Genomic DNA, 19,694 nt, shown 5'->3' with positions numbered 1-19,694 from the left:
CCCTCCGAGAAGGCTCCCACAGTGCAGCCGCACACAACCGGGGGATGGGAGGCTGGGAGGGTCTGAAGCTGGGAAGAAACTGAGAAAGGAGAGGTCTGAGCTGCCGGCTGACATTTGAAAAATGCAGTGGGTCTAGGGCTGGAAAACAGGAATACATCTGGATCAAAATTCAAGGCACACTGCGGTCAAACACACAATGTGTGCACAGGACAGCCCAGCGCAGAGGCCGGCGGGGAGCTTTCGGTGGGGCTTCGTTAGCTGGGTCATCCTGCAGTTTGTCCTGAGACCCCCTGGCTCCCAGTTGCCTAGAGCCCTCCAAGTCCCTGGGCCCCCACCCCCAGTGCCTGCCCCTAAGCCCCCGGCAGGAACAGCAACCTCCTCCATGCCTGACCCAGAGGTACCGGGGCCTTGGCTGGAGGCGGTCTCCGGGACACCCGGGCTGTCTCCAGGCACCTCTAGTGTAGCCTTGACGGGGTAAGTCATGATGTACTCATCTGCGGTGCATGTTGAGGATATGGGGCCAGCCCAGATGCCCAAGGTCAACTCCTCCTGTCTCCACAGTACTGCCTATCCCCATCAGCCAGCCTTCTTTCCTTCATGGGGCCTCCTCCCCAGGATGGGGGCTTCCAGCCAAGGGACTGACTCTCCTTCCAGGGTGCTCACAGAGCCTCAGGGCTGGATGTGCTCCCCCTGTGACCCCCACCCCCTGCCCTACCTCCCCGGGTGACTCTGGGGCCCCAGCTCAACTCCGGAATCAGACGGAATCCCAGGGCTGAGCCAGGCAAGGCAGGGATGCCCATCATTCACTTCCAGGTGGGGGGCTCCAGCTGCAGGTCTTAGCAGCTGCCTCTCTGTTTCCAGCCTCCCCACCTCCTACCCCCAGGCTGGGCTTGGTCTCCTGCTGTTCCCACAAGGTCTTGCTCTCAGTGGATGGTCAATGAATTTCTCAAATAACTTGGCCCTTTGCTGAGGAGATTTGGGAGCCTGGAAAGACATCTAGATTCAAAAGAATCAGTTCTTTCAAAAGAAGAATGAGAGTTAACAGGCATCTCCCTGTGGGGCAGGGAAGAATCTTAAGACACCCTGAGGCCCTGACTTGCCATTTTCTGATGGTCCTTCTTGTGGACTGTGCTGTTTAATCAGGGAGGGCTGGGGGTGGGAGGATGACTTCAGGGAGGCTCACAGCCACTCTGGGAGGCTCTGCCTTTCCCCATCCTCTCCTGGGAGGGCAGTGGCTATGCCAGGAGAATGAGGCCTGCCAGCCCTTCCCAGATCTCCCAGGTCAGAGACCGGGCCCTCCATTGTGGGGCAAAAGCAGACCAGTGGGAGAGCCACTGGCCTGTGTGTCGGGAGGGCTGGGGGTTAGGTTTTCATCTGCTGCAAAGTAGCCGTGTGGCTGTGGGCAGGTCAGTGCATCCCTCCAGGCCTCTGTGGCTCCATCTGTTAAACTGGCCCTGGACACACTGTGATTCTTTTGACGCCTTGCTCCTGTGCTCTGTGTCTTTTCTAGATTGAATGCTCCAGTATTTCTGACTACTCAGAGAAGATCATTAAGGCCAACCACTTGGACAACAGTAAGAGTTACCTCTGTGTGCTTTCCCATGGATGGTGGGGGTGAGGGGGCTTGTACGTCCATGTCTGGGTGGCAGAAACTGACATGAGAGCACTTGGCCTTGGAAATGTGGAGGCCAGCTGAGGCCCTTGCTTAGCAGGACTGTGTCCATGGGGCTCTGAGGTTCCTAATCCCTGCCAAGTCAGCTAAGGGCACAGCTGTCCCAGCTCAACCTCCAGTGAGCCCAGCCTTCATTTCCAAGCCCTCTGCTTGGCCCCAGCTCTAGGCGTCTATTGAGTTTTGCAAAATGGCAGCTGTTCCTCCTACTCTTTCCTCTCCACAACCCCCAGCCCTCCCAACACCCACCTAGTGGCATCCCAGCAGACCCCAGGCTCTGCCTTTGGGGAAATGTGGACCTCTTGTGCCACAGGTCCTGCTGCTGATGGGGCTGTCTTGGCAAGTAGGTTTGCCCTTGGGAACAGGACCTTCTTAAAGCTGGAGTCTGAGTATAAAGAGAGCTGTATTCCCTTCCCTTCCTCTCCTCAATTCTTTCCCAGGCATTTGTGACATCCCTGGCCCCTCCCTCTGGGGCCCTTCTTGAACACACACACCCCCACAAGGGTCTCCGATTAGAAGAACTCCTGTATCTCCCATTAGTCAGCAGGATGAGCTTTAGTCCTCAGGCCCTGTGCTGAGCAAGAGGCTGGATCATGCAGTGTTTATAAACTAGGAAAACAAGATTGGATTATTTTCCCTAAGGATGACGAAACCCTTTTGGAGGATTTTAAACAAGGGAGGAGCTTTCTCTATGGCAAATGGGTTGTGATAGGCTGTAGGCATCAGAGTGCAGGCAGAGAGGCATTCAGAGGCTATTTCATAGCCCCAGGAGAGGTGCTGTGGCATGGTCAGGTTGGCAGCATTGGAGGTGGAGAGAAGTGACCTCTTGGGTGATGCTAGGAAATAGAGGCCAGAGGACCTGCTGATGGACAGCCCAGGGGCAAGAGAAACAAGACAGGAGCAGGGCTGGCTTTTTGACTTGCATAAAAGTGGATGGTGGAATGTTGAGTGACAGGAAGGAGGGAGAAATCCCAAGGTTCTCCTTGGCACAGGTTAAGTTTGTGATCCCTGGGGAGAGGCAGGTGGACATGTGTAGTGAGACTCAAATAGGAGTCTGGAGTTCCAGGGAGGGTCAGGCTCTGTGGTTGGGGGTTTTTAGCAGATGGACCTTATTTAAATCCCTAGGACAATTTCCCTCGCGGATAATGTATAACTAGAGGAGAGAAATGGGCCAAAGACGGAGCCCTAGGGCATTTCGACATTTGAAGGTCAAGCAGAGGAGAGGGGGCCAGCCAGAGGCAGAGAAGATACATCCCGTGAGGTCAATGGACCTTCGGGAGAGAGGAGTAATGGAGGAGGATGCCAAGGGATCAAGTAAGATAAGAACAGAGACGTGACGGTTGAATGATTGTGACCATGGAGGATACTGGGGTTCTTAACAGGTGCAGACTGGATGGAGGGGTGGGGACGGAAGTCCAGGTAAAGTAGGTTAAGGAGAGACTCCAAAGGTAGGGCTATAAATAACTTGTTTTGCTGTGATGGGGAAAGAGAAAAATGGAACTGTAACTACTGGGGGATGTGAGGCTAAGGAAGGAAGTTGGTTTTTAAGGATAGGAGATATGAAAACGTGTGTATGATCTGATTGTCCAGGAGAGAGACAGAAAAACTGCAGATTGGGGAAAAGTAAATTCAGAAGCAAGGACCTTGAGAAGGTAAGAGAGGTGGGATCCAGGCACAGGTGGTGGGGTGGGTCTTCTTCCTGGAGAAGGGACGTGGGGAGTGTGGGTCCAATGGAGGTGGGCTGGTGGCAGGAAGCCCCTGATTTCTTACGTTCATTTTCTCAGTGAAGAAAGAGGCCGTCATTGGTGGGGGAGATGGGGAGGGGAGGGTGCAAGGGTTCTGGAGGGCGATGAGAAGGGATGCGATGGTCTCACAGAGGGAGGGAGGGCTGGTGTGGGGGGTGGTGTCAGCGCCAGCTGGAGATCAGTGAACACAGCCACCTGCAGGGTCTGTCCGCCCTGGTGTGTGGTTGTTTCCAGCCACGCTCAGCAGCTCGGGTGGGAGTGGAGGGGAGGCCCGGCTGGGGATATGGTGGAGGGAGGCCAGCTGATTACGTTAATGGACCACAGTGGAGTCTAAGCTGGGTGAGGAGGAAGTGAGGGAGTGAGGGGCGGTGGTGGGCCGTGATAGTGGGGACGGGTAGCGTGGAGGGGGCACTGAGCAGAGTCCAGGCGTCCTTCCGGCCTGCCTAGGGGACATGGGGCTCACATCCCCCCTCCCCCGACCTCTGGCTTGGTGTCCAATCTACCTTGGCTCAGGGGAGAAAGATCTCTCTGCACACTCCTCGGGAAAGTACTTATCCCAGGCAGAATGGACAGAGAGGTGACCTCTCGAGCTGCCTACTAAAGACGGAGAAAGAAAATCGGCCAATTCTTTCTCTACAGGGGAGACAGAGCCTGGTGTCCTAGGGTTTTCTTCTGATCTCCCTCCCCTAGCTCTGAGAAATACGGCAGGTGCTTCTGCCCGCTTCACAGATGTGGAGACTGAGGTTAGGAGACGTGAGGCAGAGCCTGTGTTCTGGGCTCCCATTCCTGTACTCTTTCCCAAAGTGTGTTTAGGTTGAGGAGGAAGAACCTGGAGCACCTGCCGATCGATCCTCAAAGTGAAAGTTCAGACCTCTTAAGAGGGGATGGCGGGTGCAGACACCTGTGGGATCAGGGTCCGCTCAGGGTCTCAACCCTGGGGGCCCCCAGGAACCTCCAAAGAACATTTGGAGCCTCCCCTGCCTCTACCCCGTTTCACTGCACAGTGATTCCTGCCCTCAGGGGTCTGCGCAGCCCCCTTACCCTGCATCTGTCTCTCTCGCTGCCAGCCCTTGGGGTCTGGTGGGCCAGCCTCCCTGCCTTACCTCCATCCTCCGTGGAGAGGGATGGCCCCGCAGTCACAGCAGAGTGTGTGGGGGGGCCCAAATGGGAGGAATCTCTGACCTTCAGGAGGGGAGGGGGCCGCACCCTCGTTGGCCCCTCTGGCTCACAGCTAGAGGTCCTTTCTCCCCTCCCCTGCTTCCAACTCTTGTAATTTTTAAATTTCCCCTCCCTTTTCTCTTTCTTCCCTTTCTTCTTTCTTTTAAACTTCGGAACATCCCAATGTACAGAAAAGGTGCAAGCACAGCTCTTTATTTCTCTGAGTCTGAAAGCAGGCTGTTGACATGATGCCCCGTCGTCCCTGAACACGTTAGTGTGTGTTTCCTCCAAACAAGGGCAATTGCCACCCAGCCACAGGCAACCGTCCAAGTGGGGAGGCCAACTTCCACGGCCATCATGGTCTCGTGCTCAGGCCCCGTTTGCGGTCGGTGGTTGATGCAATGGCATCCTTCTCTGCAGGAGGACGCGGTTCCGACCCGCCCACTGCGCTTTGTCCTCCTGTCCTGTTTTCTTTCAAGCTGGAACCGTCAGACTCCCATCAACCTTCGTGGCCTTGGTGCTTAGCAACCACAGGCCCACGTTTTGTGGGGTGTCCCTCAGTTTGGAGATGTGGGACGCCTCCTCACGGCTGGGTTCAGGTCATCTGTCCTGGAGGGACTCCGTGGATGTGATGCCGTGTCCTCATGGCATCCTGGGTGGCGTCCTGGCAGCGTCGATGCGTCCTGTTCTGACAGCGTTTGCCTTGATCCCTGGCCTGGGTCACGTCTGCCGGGCTTCTCCCCATTCATCAGTGATTAGTAAGGCTTCCCCCCGTTATTTTTCTACCTTATTCAATCGGTTGTAACTGTTAGTGTCAGTACTTAATCTGATGCTCAAATTCTCCCTGACTTGGCCCCCAGGAGCATCTTCAAGCTGCCTCTGTGTCCTGTCCACGTGCCTCCTTGGCTTTGCGTGAGCTTTCTCATCTTCCGGCACAAATGTTTCAGGCTCATCTTGTACTTTGTCCCTGTTCTAGAATCAGCCGTTTCTCCCCAGAGTCTTGAATCATTTAGTGGACCCTGGCTTTTAGAAATGAGGACGTGGGGCTAGGTGTGCCCATCGATTTTAGGGTGTCAAGGCCCCCAGACTCTCTCCATGTTGGGTAAAATTCGTTGTGTATGTGTGTGCGTGTATGTGTATGTGGTGTCATGTGTGTGGGTGCACGTTGATGTAACACATGTTTCCGCATCTATGCACATTGTCAAGGACGCCTTCATGTGACGCCCTCGCTTCTAATGCAGCACCTCGGGGTTTCCTCTCGTCTCTCCCCCTTTTCTATGTGATTCTGTCCTCTTACAGTGAAACCTTGACTCTCATTCTCCTTAATATGTTATGTACTGGGTCAGTCCCCATATGTGAACAGTCGCCCACCATCACCACCTCTGGTCCACGCACCTGCCAGCTGGTGTTGGGCTCCAACCCCCATGCCAGGTAGCCCCCTTGCATGGGCACCTCCTCTCTGGGCTTGGGCTCTGGTTGATGGAGCCAGGCTGCCTCTGCACACGGGCCCTCCCGACCGGGCTACTCCAAGGGGAGGCCCTGCTCACCACTGGGTCTCTTCAGCCGCAGACTCCACCTGGCCTGTAGTGTGCTAGTGGCTTCTAGTGTGCTAGTGGCATCTGGTTTGCTCAGCTCGCTTCTGGCTCCCGGACGGAGCCGTTCCCTGCTGTGTGTTTGAATGGCCCACACTTGATTCTGTGCTACGGAGGCGACGGCCCAGGAGGGACAAACTGTTGTCCTCAGGTGAATAGCCACCCCCGTGCCCCGTGCCTGTCCTACTCCTCACAGTCCCGGGGGCCTTTTCAAGGCAAAGCCGCCTCCATTTCTTCCTCCTCGTGGGTAGCAACAGGTGGGTGGAACCGGCGAGGCGCCGGGCCCTGTCCGCAGCCCCAGCTCTCTCTGCCTTGGCATGTGTACTAGAAAGAGGACAGCTTGGCTTCCATGGAAATGCTCTTGAAAGGCTGCAACAGCCAATTGTGTGGGTCTCGGGAGCGTAGGTGTAGAGACATAAATAACAACCCAGGACATAAAATACCTGCTGCCCAGAATCAATCAATCCCCCTCCCGCTCCACCTCCGTACGGCTCCCGGGATGGGTTTGTTCCCAGGCAGACGCACACCTCCACGCAGCCGCCTGCAGACGTGCAGGCTTCACGTGGCTCCCGCCACCCGCGCGGCCCACACACGTGCTTGGAGCTCCCCTTGGACTTCAGCACCGAGCGCTCCCATTCCCTCTCTTTCCCTGCCCAGGAGACCCATGGGCTGCCCAGACGCTTAGGAAGGTGGGTTCATTTGTGAAAGTTGACAGAGGAGCTCAGGGATTGAGACAACTTTTCACTTCTAGAAAAAAAAAAAATTAGAATCCACTTACATCTCAGAAAACTAAAGGGAAGAATTGACCCCTCCTTTCTCTTCTCTGCCCTGAAGCATGAATGTCACAGATGGAGAGGCCTGAGCGGAGCAGGACCCACAGGGAGGTGGTAGAAAGGGCTTCGTCAGCTGGCTCCCCTTCCGAGCCCCTGCTCCCGGTGCGGGAGACGCCGCCACGCACAGCTTGCAGGGCTGCTGGGGGATTAGAGATGATACGCGCGAGGGGCCTTGTGCAACAAGCATTAACTGTAGGCCCTTCCGGCCTTATGGTCTACACTTTGCTCGTTCCTGGTCTCTCACCCCAAGCCTTTTATAGAGGATGCTTGCATTCTCCGTTCCTGTGGCGTCCCTCCGTACTTGCAGCCGCCCAGTCCTGGGACGATTCCCCTGAAGGGGGCCCCTCACCAGCCACCTGGGGCTGTGATTATTCGAAGCACTTCCTTCCACTGAGCTGGAGCCTGCCTCCCTGCAGCCTGCGCAATGCTCTATATCGTCCCTTGGGGACCGCACAGAATGAGGGGCTCCCCTTCCGCTGGCAGCCCTTCTCCCACAGATCCAGGCCACATCCTCCCCCCCAGTTCCTTCACCCTTTGTTTGGTTTCAGCCCCCTTCTCCCCTGGCCGTGCTTCAGCGTCCCTCTCACCCTGGCAGAGGTGCTGCCCTGCTAACGGTGCAGCTCCGGCTCCCTTAGTGGCTGTGGGGGACACCGTGCCACACTGGAACGGAGCCAGCATCAGCCGCGATCTGCAATCTACCCTCACGTGGCTGCCAAGCAGTGGCGCCTAACCTGTGTCCAGTCCGTGGACATTTTGAATCCAAAGTGAGAATCACACTTTATATTCACATCAAACCTCATGTTGTTACATTGGGTTTCTCCTTACAAACTGCTAGGCATCCCCAGAGACTTACTCTTTGGGAGTCACTGTTCTCTGCGTGGTGTCACCTACATACTGATGGGAGCCCAGGGGGAGTGGGGCGGCTCCCATGCGCAGGTCCAGTTCAGCTCTGAATCAGCACCTTTGAATGCAGTCGGGGGGCAGCTGTGAATCTGCACAATGATTGGTCCGCTTCCGCGCCAGGAGGCCGTGGAGGGGCTGCCTTGTCAGACGCTGTGGAGGGCCTAGTGCGGTGGTTAAGAGCTCTGGCTGGTTCACACTCAGCACCGGCAGATCAGCTTGTGATCTTGGACACCCAACCATCTGTGCGTCCATCTCCTCCCCTGTGAAGTGGGAATAATGGTGGTACAGGCCACAGAGGGTCACTGACAGCCTTACGTAGTTATCGTACGTAAAACCACGGCGGGCTGGGGCCCGTTGTTAAATTTTCAGTGAATCTGCGGAAAGGATGCGGGTGTGTTAGTGGCCTTGAAATTGGCCACAGTGGGAGTATCTACACGGAGAAATCGGCAGATGCTACGAATCAGAAGGCTTCTTTCCTGGAGAGCTCGTTGTTAAGTGTCTTCCAGCACAGTCCTGCGTAAAGCACAGCAGTGTGCAGGTAGCAGCTAATACATGCTAGCTATTGCTACGATTCTTTCATTCATTAACTTGACTAACAGCCCTGTCCAAAGAAGGGATGAGATTAATCAGATATAATTGCTTTTAATGAACCTGTACTAGTGGCTCCTGGCAATGGCTGCTTTCCTAACTGATCGGAAGCAGCACGTAAATAAACTCAGGACTAGGTTTTGTGCCTCAGTCCGGGGCGGGGGTGGTGGTTGTCAGCCACCCTCTGGGCTCTGCTCCAGGGGCTGGGGAGTCGGCAGTGAATGGCACAGACAAGGTCTTTGATCTCAAGATGCTTACAGTCTCGGGAGGGGACAGACACAAAAGCAAGTGGACACACGACATCACGAGAGAATTACAAATGGTGATGGAGCTTTGGAAGGACAGGATGGGGTAGCTGAGAAAACTGGGGGTCCGCATTGGATGAGGCGGTTGCCTGGGCATGCCGGAGCCGACTCACACCGCGCGGCTAGAGCTTCTCTCCCAGCCCTGCCCCTGGTGACGTCATGGGTGAGCCAGAATCGTGTGCGGTGGGAGAGTTTACGCCCCAGACAGTGGTGGGTAATCGGGTCATTATTCTATCCTCTATCCGCCAGCAGCTGCAGGACAGGGGTCTCGGGGAGGTTGATGACATATACCAGTTTGTACGACAGGCCTAGATTTTGGCTCCCCCTTTTGAATTTTTTTTTTTTTGGCCATGCAGTGGGGCATGTGGGATCTTAGTTCCCTGACAAGGGATCGAACCTGTGTCCCCTGCAGTGGAAGCACAGAGTCTTAATCACTTGGCTCCCCCTTTTGACATCCCAAACTCCGCTCCTCTCATTAGGCAAACGGAACAATAAAACCAACCACACACTCTCCCGTGAAGATGATGGAGGTAACGTATGTGGAATCACTCCTCCAGCTGCTATTCAAATGCTACTAGTGTTTTACTCTCATAATTAGGACGAGTTTGAAGATCTTTTGTCTCTGAACCCAGTACCCTCTTTTCAAAATGGCTTATTTATCCATCCATCCATTCACTTGGGAAGGATTCCAGTGCGGCGTCAAGGGCTCTGCTCCATCCTGGAACTGGGAAGCTGAAACAGACAACGGAGAGGAGGGGATCAGAGGCTGGAGGCGGGTCAGGCCCTCAGGAGGGTGTGCAGCCGGCTCTGCTGTCGCCAAAATAGGCATGTGGGTCACGTAGCTTTGCTGCCATGGGGGTGGAGGTGGCATTGGGGAGGCTCCACGGCCCTGTAACCTGCTCCCTGTCCTCACACTCACGACCTTCATGCCTACTCTCTGTGGCACAGGGTCTGCTCTGGGAGCCAGGGAGGGGTCTGAAACGGGGACACCACCCCTCTGTAGGGTCAGCTGACTCCGATGGACATAGTAGGGGCCCAAACGAGATGGGGTTTGACTGATTTGTTTAGAAAAAAAGAAGTCAAACAAATGATCAAGAATCAGAATGACTACATTTCTGTAATAACCACTCAAGACAAAAAGAAAAAAGATCTCAGCGAAAACAACCCCCTCCCCAAAATACCTGGGTGTCTAATTTGAGAACTTGAAGTTACAGGGGGAAATCTCCCAGGTTAGAGTTTATGGGTCCCCGCTGGGCACGTACTTATGAAGAATCCTTCCAAAATTTATGAGCCAAGGTCCTGTCATGGCTGGTGGAACAAAATTTCATCATCCTTACAGAATAAACACATAGTTCCAGAGGGCGATCTCAGGACCATCCTGAGAACTGACACAGTCTCAGCGATGTGGGGTCTGGATTGGGCGTGGGGTTCTGCAGCCAGTAGCTAATTGAGCCTAAATATCCAGGTTTACCATGCAGATGGGACGCTCATGGCTGCCGTGTCCACTGAAGCCTAGAGCCAACCCAAAGCCTTCACTTGGTTACCATCAACCCCACCACAAGAGGCAGAATTTTGCAGACTGCAAACTCACATCTGGGAGCTTCAGTGGTTGCTAGTGGCGACTATGGAAAACAGGAAGAATATCCTGACGATTCAAGGGGGCAATTGTATTTGGGTCCACAGAGACAATGTAGCCTCTTTTTCAAAAATCAGGACTGAGGAATTGCTGCAGTTTAGAATCAGACTGGACATGAAGGCACTGCTTCTTCATGATGTCAGCCGTCTCCACTGACAAACTTCGCAGAATGTCTTACACATGCTCAATGCGTATTTAAAGAATCAAAGCATGTTGGAGCTGCAGAGAATCTTAGGAATTTTTGGTTCAATCTCTCTCCCTTTTCTCCCCAATGAGGAAACTGAGGCCCCAGAGGGGAGGAACTATTTGATGGAGGTTACTTGTCAGATGGAACGAGAGCATAAGTTGGCTGTCTCCAGGACCCAAGCATAAGGTTATGAAGGTTGGGCACTGCATAAAAGCATCTGCACAAGGGGATGAAAGGGGTCTGGAATCCAGGCCACAGCTGGGCTGAAGGGAGGTGTGCCTTTTTGCTTTCACAAAGGGCCTTTACTCAACAAGCCAGGTGAGGTGTCACGTCTGTTCCGAGAAATGTTTGGATGCAGAAGGGTAATGTTAAGTGAGCAGAGGTCCAGACTGTTCAGCATTGTAGGGGGTTAATTGATTCCTTCTGCCTTTTGGTAAGCAGACACTGTGATTTTTGCTGTTCTGTGACCCACTGCATCTATTATCTATCGATATCTATCTATCTATCAACCTATCTATTATCTATCTATCCATCTATCTATCTATCATCTATCATCTATCTAATCTATCATCTATCTATCTACCATCTATCTATCATCTGTTATCTATCATTTATCACCTTTCTGTATCTATCTATCCATCTATCTATATCTATCTATCATCTATCTACCTATCTATCTATCTATCTATGTATCTATATCTATCATCTATCATCTATCTATCTATCTATCTATCTAATCTATCTATCATCTATCTATCATCTATCTATCTATCATCTATCATCTGCTGTACCCATATTGATCAGGATAAGCAGCTAATGGATAGGAGGGCTAGTGCAGAGAACTGGGGCAGCATCTACTCACTCTGGGGGACACTCAAGGAATGTTCTGTACATTCCTGTCTGTCGGACTGGGCCAGAAGTTCTTGTCCACCTCTGCTTCGCACAGTCCTATGGAGTCCTGCCTCTGGGATCACGGGGAGCCCTGTCCTAGGCACCCGGGGTGGAGGTCGTGGGGCACCAGAGGCAGGAGAAAACATCTTCCTGGGCCTCAGGGAGGTCATGATCCATGCAGGAGAGGGGACTGACCCATAGCCCCAGTCACGTGCAGACATTAGGGAAGAACCTACAAGGGATATGCAGAGAGAAAGAAAAGGGGGGCATGAAAACTCTTTCAACTGTTTACAAAAATAAGACAAACCAGGCTTTTCAGGCAAATGATTAGGCAGGTGGGTCCGGCAAATATCTGCCAGTTCTTTTTTTGGAATAAGTAAATTAGGCACTTATTTGCATTTTCAAAAATCCCGTTCTTTGGCCCCTCGTGGATGATCCTACTGCATCCTGGGTCCTGCTGTAGCCTGAGTTCCTGCCCTTGGGTCTCAAGCCCCTGAGGAGCAGAGCTTTGACACCCTCCCCCAAGCCTTTTGGTGAAGACCAACCCCTCCTACTCCAGAGGCGGGGCTTGTGCGCAGGAAGCAGGAGGACCAGCAAGCCCCGGGAGTGGTCAGGTGCAATGTGCATCGCCAAAGTGTCTGACTCCTCCTCCTTCCAGAGGGGCCTTCTCTGATTAAGCTTCTCTGATTAAGCTAAGAAATATCCCACCCTGGAGAGCGAATCATCATTAGACACAGCTGAGGGGCTCCCCAGTACCATCCACTGTGAAGGTGGGGAGTACAGCTGGTGACCTGAGTGCCCTTTGCCATCTAGGAGTCTGCCATCCACATTAATTTTCAGGAAACTCAGATTCGGGACAGAGGTGGTGTTTTGTTTTGCTTTGTTTTTTATTCCTCAGTACAGGCCATTGTTTAGTTTTCCCAGAAAAGCTCAGGCGTTGGGTGGTTTTTCTCAGAGGCTGGTGCAGAATAAGCTTCAGAGCATGAATACGTGTAACCTTCCAGAGGAAATGTTCTGATGGAACAAGCCAACCAATACATCACCCTGTCAACTGCACAGCCGCATCTAAGATAGATTTTGCTTTGATCTTTACCGCAAGGAATGCAAAATGAGATTCCAAAACTGTGTGTATGTCTACGTCAAATGATCAAAAACTCAATTGAGAAGTTTCTCCTGCCACAGAGGGATGGGTCTTGGAAGGGACTCAGGAGCAGAGGCTGGTTAGAGCAGCAGCTTTGTGCGGATCTTACCCCCTTTACCTCCCCATCGGCCCATCACCAAGGAGATGGTGTCGGATAATGTTTGCCTTCTCTAGAGCCCCAACTGCGAGCCTGCACGTCACCTGTGTCATTTCATTTACTTAGTACAACCTCCCGCTATGTAGATATAATTTACCTTGGTTGTTCTCTGGGAAGTTGGAGTTCGGTTGGGTCAGGTAACCTGCGGAAAGTCATACAGCTAATCATGAGGAGATCCAGCACTTAAACCCAGGTTTCTTGAGTGCAAAGATGATGCTCTTGTCAAAACACTAAGTTCTCTCCCTTCCAGCTCTAGGTGGGTACCCCCTGGGGCTGAGCCCGGGCTGTGAACTGATGCAAGGGCAGTAGAGGCAGCCTCTCTTCCTTCTGTGGGTTTGAGTTATCACGGTAGCCTGACCTGGGGTGGGGACCCTGATAAGAATGTGAGTCTTTCTTATCAGACCTGGACTCTGTTTCCATGGTGATCGTTTAACCCCTCTAACCCTCAGTGTCCTTAAAGATGAGAATAAGAATAGTGTGTTCACTTCAAAGACTTGTTGGGAGGATTGCAGGACATGGTACCTGTCTTGGGCTTAGGCCAGTGCCAGGCACACAGCAACTGCTCAATACATTTTGGGGGAAAACGTGCAAGGAGTTTTCAGTCCTCTTAGGATAAACTAGCTTGGTGAAGGGAGAGGTATGCCACCTCCTAGAAGGAGACTCAGAACAGCGCTGACACCTGTAGCTGGATCGGGTCCTGATGCGGGGTGCTCCTGGTTCCTGGCCGGGGTGCCCACAAAGTGTGGCCGTGGGGTTCTTGTTTTGCAGTCATCACCATATTCAAGGGGAAGGTGGAGGAGGTGGAGCTGCCCGTGGAGAAGGTGGACATCATCATCAGCGAGTGGATGGGCTACTGCCTGTTCTATGAGTCCATGCTCAACACTGTCATCTTCGCCAGGGACAAGTGGCTGGTGAGCTGCTGCCTGCTGTCGCTTCGCTGGTCTGCCGGCTGCCGTGCGCTCCTCCCCCGGCCTGCAGCCTGGGAAGAACACGGCCACCGCTCCAGGCCCCTCTCTTTAAACTAGATTTGCTTCCAGGGACAGAATGAGCTTTCTTAGGTCCACCCTTGGCCTCTTTTGCTATAATCGACACCCATCCTGTCCCACGTCTATGCTGGTCCACAAGTGCTAGGGACTCGCGTGGCTGCCGGAGAGCCCAGTGTGCTTTTGACCTTGGCTTCTCCAGGCTCAAAAGGCAAAACATCTTCCACCATCTCTCGCTGGACCTACCTTGGCCCCTCCTCATTTGTCCTCTTGACCCCACCTGGGCCCCTTGAGTGTTTCCTTGTACCAAAGTCGAAACTGAGCCTCCCCGCCCAGCCCTAGCCCCGGCCAAGGTGACAGACAGTCTGCTGAGTGAGAAATGCTGGCAAGGGGGTGCCTGTCTGGTGACTCTATGTGCAGTTCAAAAATGTGATGTCTTTGTCAGGTGAATAGATTACGAGACCCATTTCTCCACAATTCATCAACAGAAACCTGGAGGGCTTATGTTTCCAGACCGGGCAGCTTTGTACGTGGTAGCAATTGAGGACAGACAGTACAAGGACTTCAAAATACACTGTAAGTCACCTTTTGATTCTCTGTTGGGGCCTTTTTTTTGGCACGTTTTGGGTGGAAAGCACTTCAGAGAGCTGGGGACACGGACATGGCTGCTGTGCTTCTGGAGGAGTTTACCTCTGACCCTTTCTGGATTCTTCTCTCTGGATGTTTTCCTCTGGTCCCAAGAGTGGAGCTTCTAAAAAAAGGAAATAAGCAGTGTGGCTGGTGGGAGATAAAGGGGGGAGAGAATGAATGCAGTGTGAATGGGAAATGAACAAAGTGGCAGAAGCTGAGTTTTTGCAGAGCTGTTAGGGACTGAAAGCTCTTAAGGGTCATCTATCCCCAATGTCCACACAGGGGCAGGGACCTCAGGTCTCCAGCCAGGCCAGTCGTTTTGAACCCTGCTTTTGTATCCCTCAAACTTTTCAACATGATATTGATTCTCCTTCACATGAAGTAAAATATGGGGAGAGAGGGGGGCTGGGCACATGGGTCTCCAGGGCGGGCAGGGAACTCATCCGGACCTGTGTTCCTTATGCCTCATCAGCTGAAAACTTGTTCTCTTAGAAAAAACCCCCCCTCCCCCCAACTCTCCAATGTTTTATCTGGTCCCCAAAGAGTTGTCTGGTTCTATTTCATTCAAAGGGTAACTGTTCTCAGTGACACAAGCCTGGTCCTCTGTGAGATTAAACGGATTATGATTTCAGAAAGTTTAGAGACAGCCATGTGTCCTCAGCCAGAGCTAAAGTGACAAAGGGGCAAAGACTCCCCCCTCTCCCCACCCTGCACAAGCCAGCGTGCACGCCATCCAACCAAAGTACGAGCAGAGACTCCAAACAGGCTCGCAGATCTGGGTTCCTGACCCTGCAGTGCTAACCCCCCTTGGCAAGACTCCCACGGAGGGGTTCCAGGTGGAACAGATGGGTCTCCTGCCCCCAGAGGCTAGGCTTCCCGAGTCCAACAAAGTCTTGTACCATCTAATCTTTGTTCATGCTGCTGGCGATACTGCAGCTGGGCTGTGCTACACAATGAGGGCATCTGCGTGTGTGTTCACACCCTTCTGGAAATACAAACTCAGAGCATGAAGTTCAGAGCCAGGTTCAGGAGAAGGCAGAAATGCGACAGTTGTCTGAGGCTCTGTGCCCTCTGCCTCCAGCCCATCTGGCATCATTTCCAACATTCGCTAAACAATGAGAGGCAGGAGGGTTAGAGGATCCTGCTTTGAAGTCAGCCAGCCCTGGCTTCACATCCCATAGGTGACCTTGAGCAAGGTGCCTGATATCTCTGAGCCTCGGTTCGAGATGAAATCCCCAATCCTATAGACTTGCCGTGAGGATTAAGTGGGGTGATGTATATTAAGGCACGTGATGGTTCTCGGTGCTACACGCACCAACCTGGTCTCTGGATGTGTCGCTAAGCCCTGTCCTGCTCGTGGCTCTGGCCCCCGGGTCTGACTGCCAAGCTTGTCAGCCTTCAGTGGCTCAGAATCTAGGACAGATGTGCTCTCGTGATAGGTTTCAGAAACAGCTCAACAGTGAACGTTGATCAAATGCATATAGTAAATAGGACATATTTTGCCCTGGAGCTGTGTGGTAATGCTGCTTTTGGAGTTCTTGCCGTAACTGTATAAATTGTGTTTGGGCGAGAACCTTCAGGCACATTCTTTGTTTTCACGCGCACTAAATATTGATTGAGCACCCACCCTCCGCACAGCCCTTTAAGGAGCTGCCTCGTGGTTTAAAAGCAAACATACCTCACCCTCCTCCTTGCCTGGATCGTGTTCAGAACCTCCGGCTCACACACCTTGCAATGAGGACCGGACCGGCCCTGACGGGAGCTGGGGCACTGGCCGTACGCAGGTGCCAGCCCAGGACTGGAGACCATGGGATGGCGTCTTGTCCGGCCCATTGCAATGTTCATGCCTTCTGAAAAAGAAGAAAAATTAAAAGTCAGTCCTATTTTTTCTTATGGAGTCTCTGGAGTCTGTCAACACTGCTCCCCCCACCCCCAAAACCAAAAATCAAACACACCTTTAAAGTTTATTCAACGTGTTCTCAAGTTTTCTATTTAAATTTTTTTTAAATGACCCGTTTCTGTTTTTAGTAAAGGAAGCAAGCCCATTTAGAAATCTGTTTTAAATAAACAGATTTTGGTTACTCGGAGTTCTAAATCAAAAGTGAAAGCACAAAGTTGCTGGTTGCCAAGGGAACAATTGTAAGCAAATTTCAGTTGCTTCGAGAACTGGCTGAAAAAGAAAAATCTTAAAGTGGGGCAGGAGAGGAAGACATGTCCAATCCCCCTTTCAGAAAGGAAATTGTTAGGAAAACAATTTCTCCTCTTCCTTCCCTTCCCTTCCTCTCCCCTCCCCTCTTTCTCAACCATGTGCCACACGGGAACACAAGCATGAGGGAAATACAGAACCTGCCCTCAATTTGCTCACCAACTACTAGGGAACACACAGAAAGAGAGACATGATTGGCACATATGAGGCTTACAATGCATATTTTGTTGAGTGAATGAATGAGAAAATGAATGAAGGAATAGAAGTAAACCAGCAGAAGGATGTGCAAGGTGGAGGGTTTAACTCTGAGAGAGGAGCAGTCATTAAATTTTGTTTATTTATTCTGGGGATTTCTAGAATCTCAAAATTGGAAGGAAATTTGGTAGATATTCTATTTGGGTTTTTTTGCCCAGTACATGAATCTAGAACCTGCTGAAGGTCAGAGGATGGGCCCCAGGTTCCTGACCAATGAGAAGATGACAAGGAACTCCTTGTGTAGAGTCAGTGCTGCCTGTAGCTGGAAGGTTGAAGGGCAGGACCTCTTGGAGGGCTCAGGTGCTCTCCATGGGTTTCTCCTCCACCAGCACCCCAACATCCAGAGTTCTATTTCTAGCCTATTTTACACAAGGAGCTGACTTTGATCTAAGAGCCTAAAGTGTATGAAACTATTATACACACCTTCCTTTCTGTCTAGAGGAGAAGCTGTAAGTGGCACCTGGTGGCACTTGCTCTATTTTTCTCTGAGGCAGTCCCATTTGCCCTAGCAGAGAAACTCAAATTACTGGGGCCAGGGAAAGGAGGGAGATTGTAGCTACAGTTCTCTCCAATGAAGAGTGAAATTTGTTTTCCAGCACTTCATATTCTTGTCTTTGTTTTCAGGTTTATTATTTCCTCTGAAATATCCATTCTCTCATAAGCCCATTGGAAGAATTCTTCATCTTTGATACTGTGATTTTCATTTCCAGCATTTCCATTGGCTCTTTTTTATAGTTCCCATCTCACTGATGAAATTCTTCATCTGTTCATGCATGTTTTTTCCATTAGATTCTTTAAAATATTAATTACAGGTACTTGAACATCTCTGATAGATAATCCCAACACCTGATCTCTGAGTCTGGTTCTATTGACTATTTTTTCTTTGGGTGATGGGTCATATTTTTCTTTCTTTTCCATGTGTCTTGTAATTTTTTATTAATGCTGGACATTGTGAGTAATGCTGGACAGTAGGGACAGGTGAATAACTTATGCCCAGAGAAGAGCATGCCTCTTCCTCTGCTGGGCTATTAAAGTGGGGATTTTAGTCCATCTGGTCTGTCGTTATGGTAGGTCTGGGCTTTGTTGTTGCTTTAGGTGCACTCATTGCACCATAGAACAGTCCTTTTCAAGAGTCTGTTTTAATCCATAAACTAAATTTCTCAGGTCCTTCTGCTGTTATTTTTTTTTTAATTCCCAGAAAATTAATAAGAGTATTTCCAGGTGGCTGGTGACCCTCATTCCCCATTCACTCATTCAGTAGACAAGACAGAATTGCAACCACAGATTAATGTGCTCGGTGTGTATCCTCTCCCATCCCTGCTCCACGTATGGTAAAGAAGCTGATGGGAGATGCATGGTCAGCAGAAAGGAGAGAAAGAAACCTAATGTCCTGGATGATATGTCACTGAATAACTGGAGATGGGGCACTCTGGCTGGGGAGATAAGACACAAATTAACCCCCAAGAAGGGAACTAAAACCCCAGGCACTGTGAAGCAGGGCAGGCATGAAATGTTTGGGAAAAAATTCCGATTAAAAAAGTGTTATCCGTGGACCTGTATTGTGCCAGATGCTCTGCTGTAGGTGCTGAGGATACAGGAGGAGAGGTCCCATGGTTGGGAGTAGCTGGAGAAGGTGTCACAGTGGCCATTTGAGACTTTAAATCCATTTGAAAATTGGACTGGAAGGGACTACAAAGATCATGTAGCCCAAGGATTTCCAGCTGGTTGGAATTGCCTATGTAGACTTGAAAATTCCAGCTGCCTGGCCCCCAAATCTGGAGATTCTGATTCAGTAAGTCTGGTTGTGGTCCAGGAATCTGTATTTTAAAGAGTGTCCCAGATAATTCTGGAACACAGAACCACTGAACCAAACTCCTCACTTTACAAACAAGCCAGAGAGAAGGGGACTGAGCCGCCATGGTCACACAGCTTGGATGGTGGCAAAGCTAGAGCTGAAACCACGTAATGATAGCAACGATTACGTATCGAGGGCTTTCTATGGGCCAGGCACTGTCTTACATACTTCACATATGGCATCACATTTAACCCTCGTAACAACCCTATGGAGTACCTATCACGATCATCATCTCCATTTTAAAGAAGAAACTGACTCTTTGTGAGGTTAAGTTCTTGCCTAAGCTTGCACAGCAAATAAACAGCAGAGCCCAGATTTGAAGCCCAAAGCCCAGGACTTTAACCATTACCCACATAGACTCTTAGATATTCGCCCAACACGTTCACTGAACCTTAACTTAAGGCAGGGCCGGGACAGGGAAAGAGCAAGCGCGTGGCTGCAAGTCTCATGAGAAAGGGTTTTAAACAAAGGCAGTGTGCTTTGGTGTGCATGTGTTACCTGGGTGAGCATGGACAGCTATTTCCAGATTCTAGAAGGGGGCCTTCTCCGCAGCATGTGCTGTTGCCACCCTTCCCCGAACGTAGGTAGGCTCATTGGAAACCTGGCACCAGCCTCGGGTATACAAAGGGGTCTGACTGGCATCTTATCCTCAAGCCAGAATTTCACAAGTGCTCACCCTCTGGGAGATGAGATTATTTTCTCAGCGTCTTCTCCCCAAGGAAGGTCTTTGTGTGCCCTTGAAAAGAATCTGAGTAAAAGGAGCACAGCTTTCCTTGACCATTCACACCTCCTTCCTCCCACTCCCCTCTCCTAAACACACGCAGGGACATAAGTTCCCTAAGGTACCATTTGTTTGGTGAACATTTAAAAAAAATTTAATCCTGTAAGATTTTAGAGAAAAGCACCTCTACTGCAGTGTATTTCCAAACCCCTCTGAATAAACGGACGAGTGGGATTCAG

General features: G+C 51.3%; 1 protein-coding gene across 2 annotated transcripts in view; it reads left to right on the top strand.

Moving 5' to 3' along the window:
* PRMT8 (protein arginine methyltransferase 8) overlaps positions 1-19,694 on the top strand; it is an 84,274-nt gene that overhangs the window by 48,511 nt on the left and 16,069 nt on the right. For both annotated transcript variants that reach the window (XM_057702221.1, XM_057702222.1), the window contains exons 4-6: positions 1,511-1,574; positions 13,574-13,716; positions 14,277-14,364. In XM_057702221.1, coding sequence (XP_057558204.1) covers positions 1,511-1,574; positions 13,574-13,716; positions 14,277-14,364 — 295 coding nt within the window. The remainder of the gene's footprint in view (positions 1-1,510; positions 1,575-13,573; positions 13,717-14,276; positions 14,365-19,694) is intronic.

Source organism: Hippopotamus amphibius, chromosome 12 (genome assembly GCF_030028045.1).
Source record: "Hippopotamus amphibius kiboko isolate mHipAmp2 chromosome 12, mHipAmp2.hap2, whole genome shotgun sequence".
NCBI classification, from domain to species: Eukaryota; Metazoa; Chordata; class Mammalia; order Artiodactyla; family Hippopotamidae; genus Hippopotamus; species Hippopotamus amphibius.
Note: the sequence above shows the minus strand (reverse complement) of the source record. Positions and strands in the feature narration are given on the sequence as shown.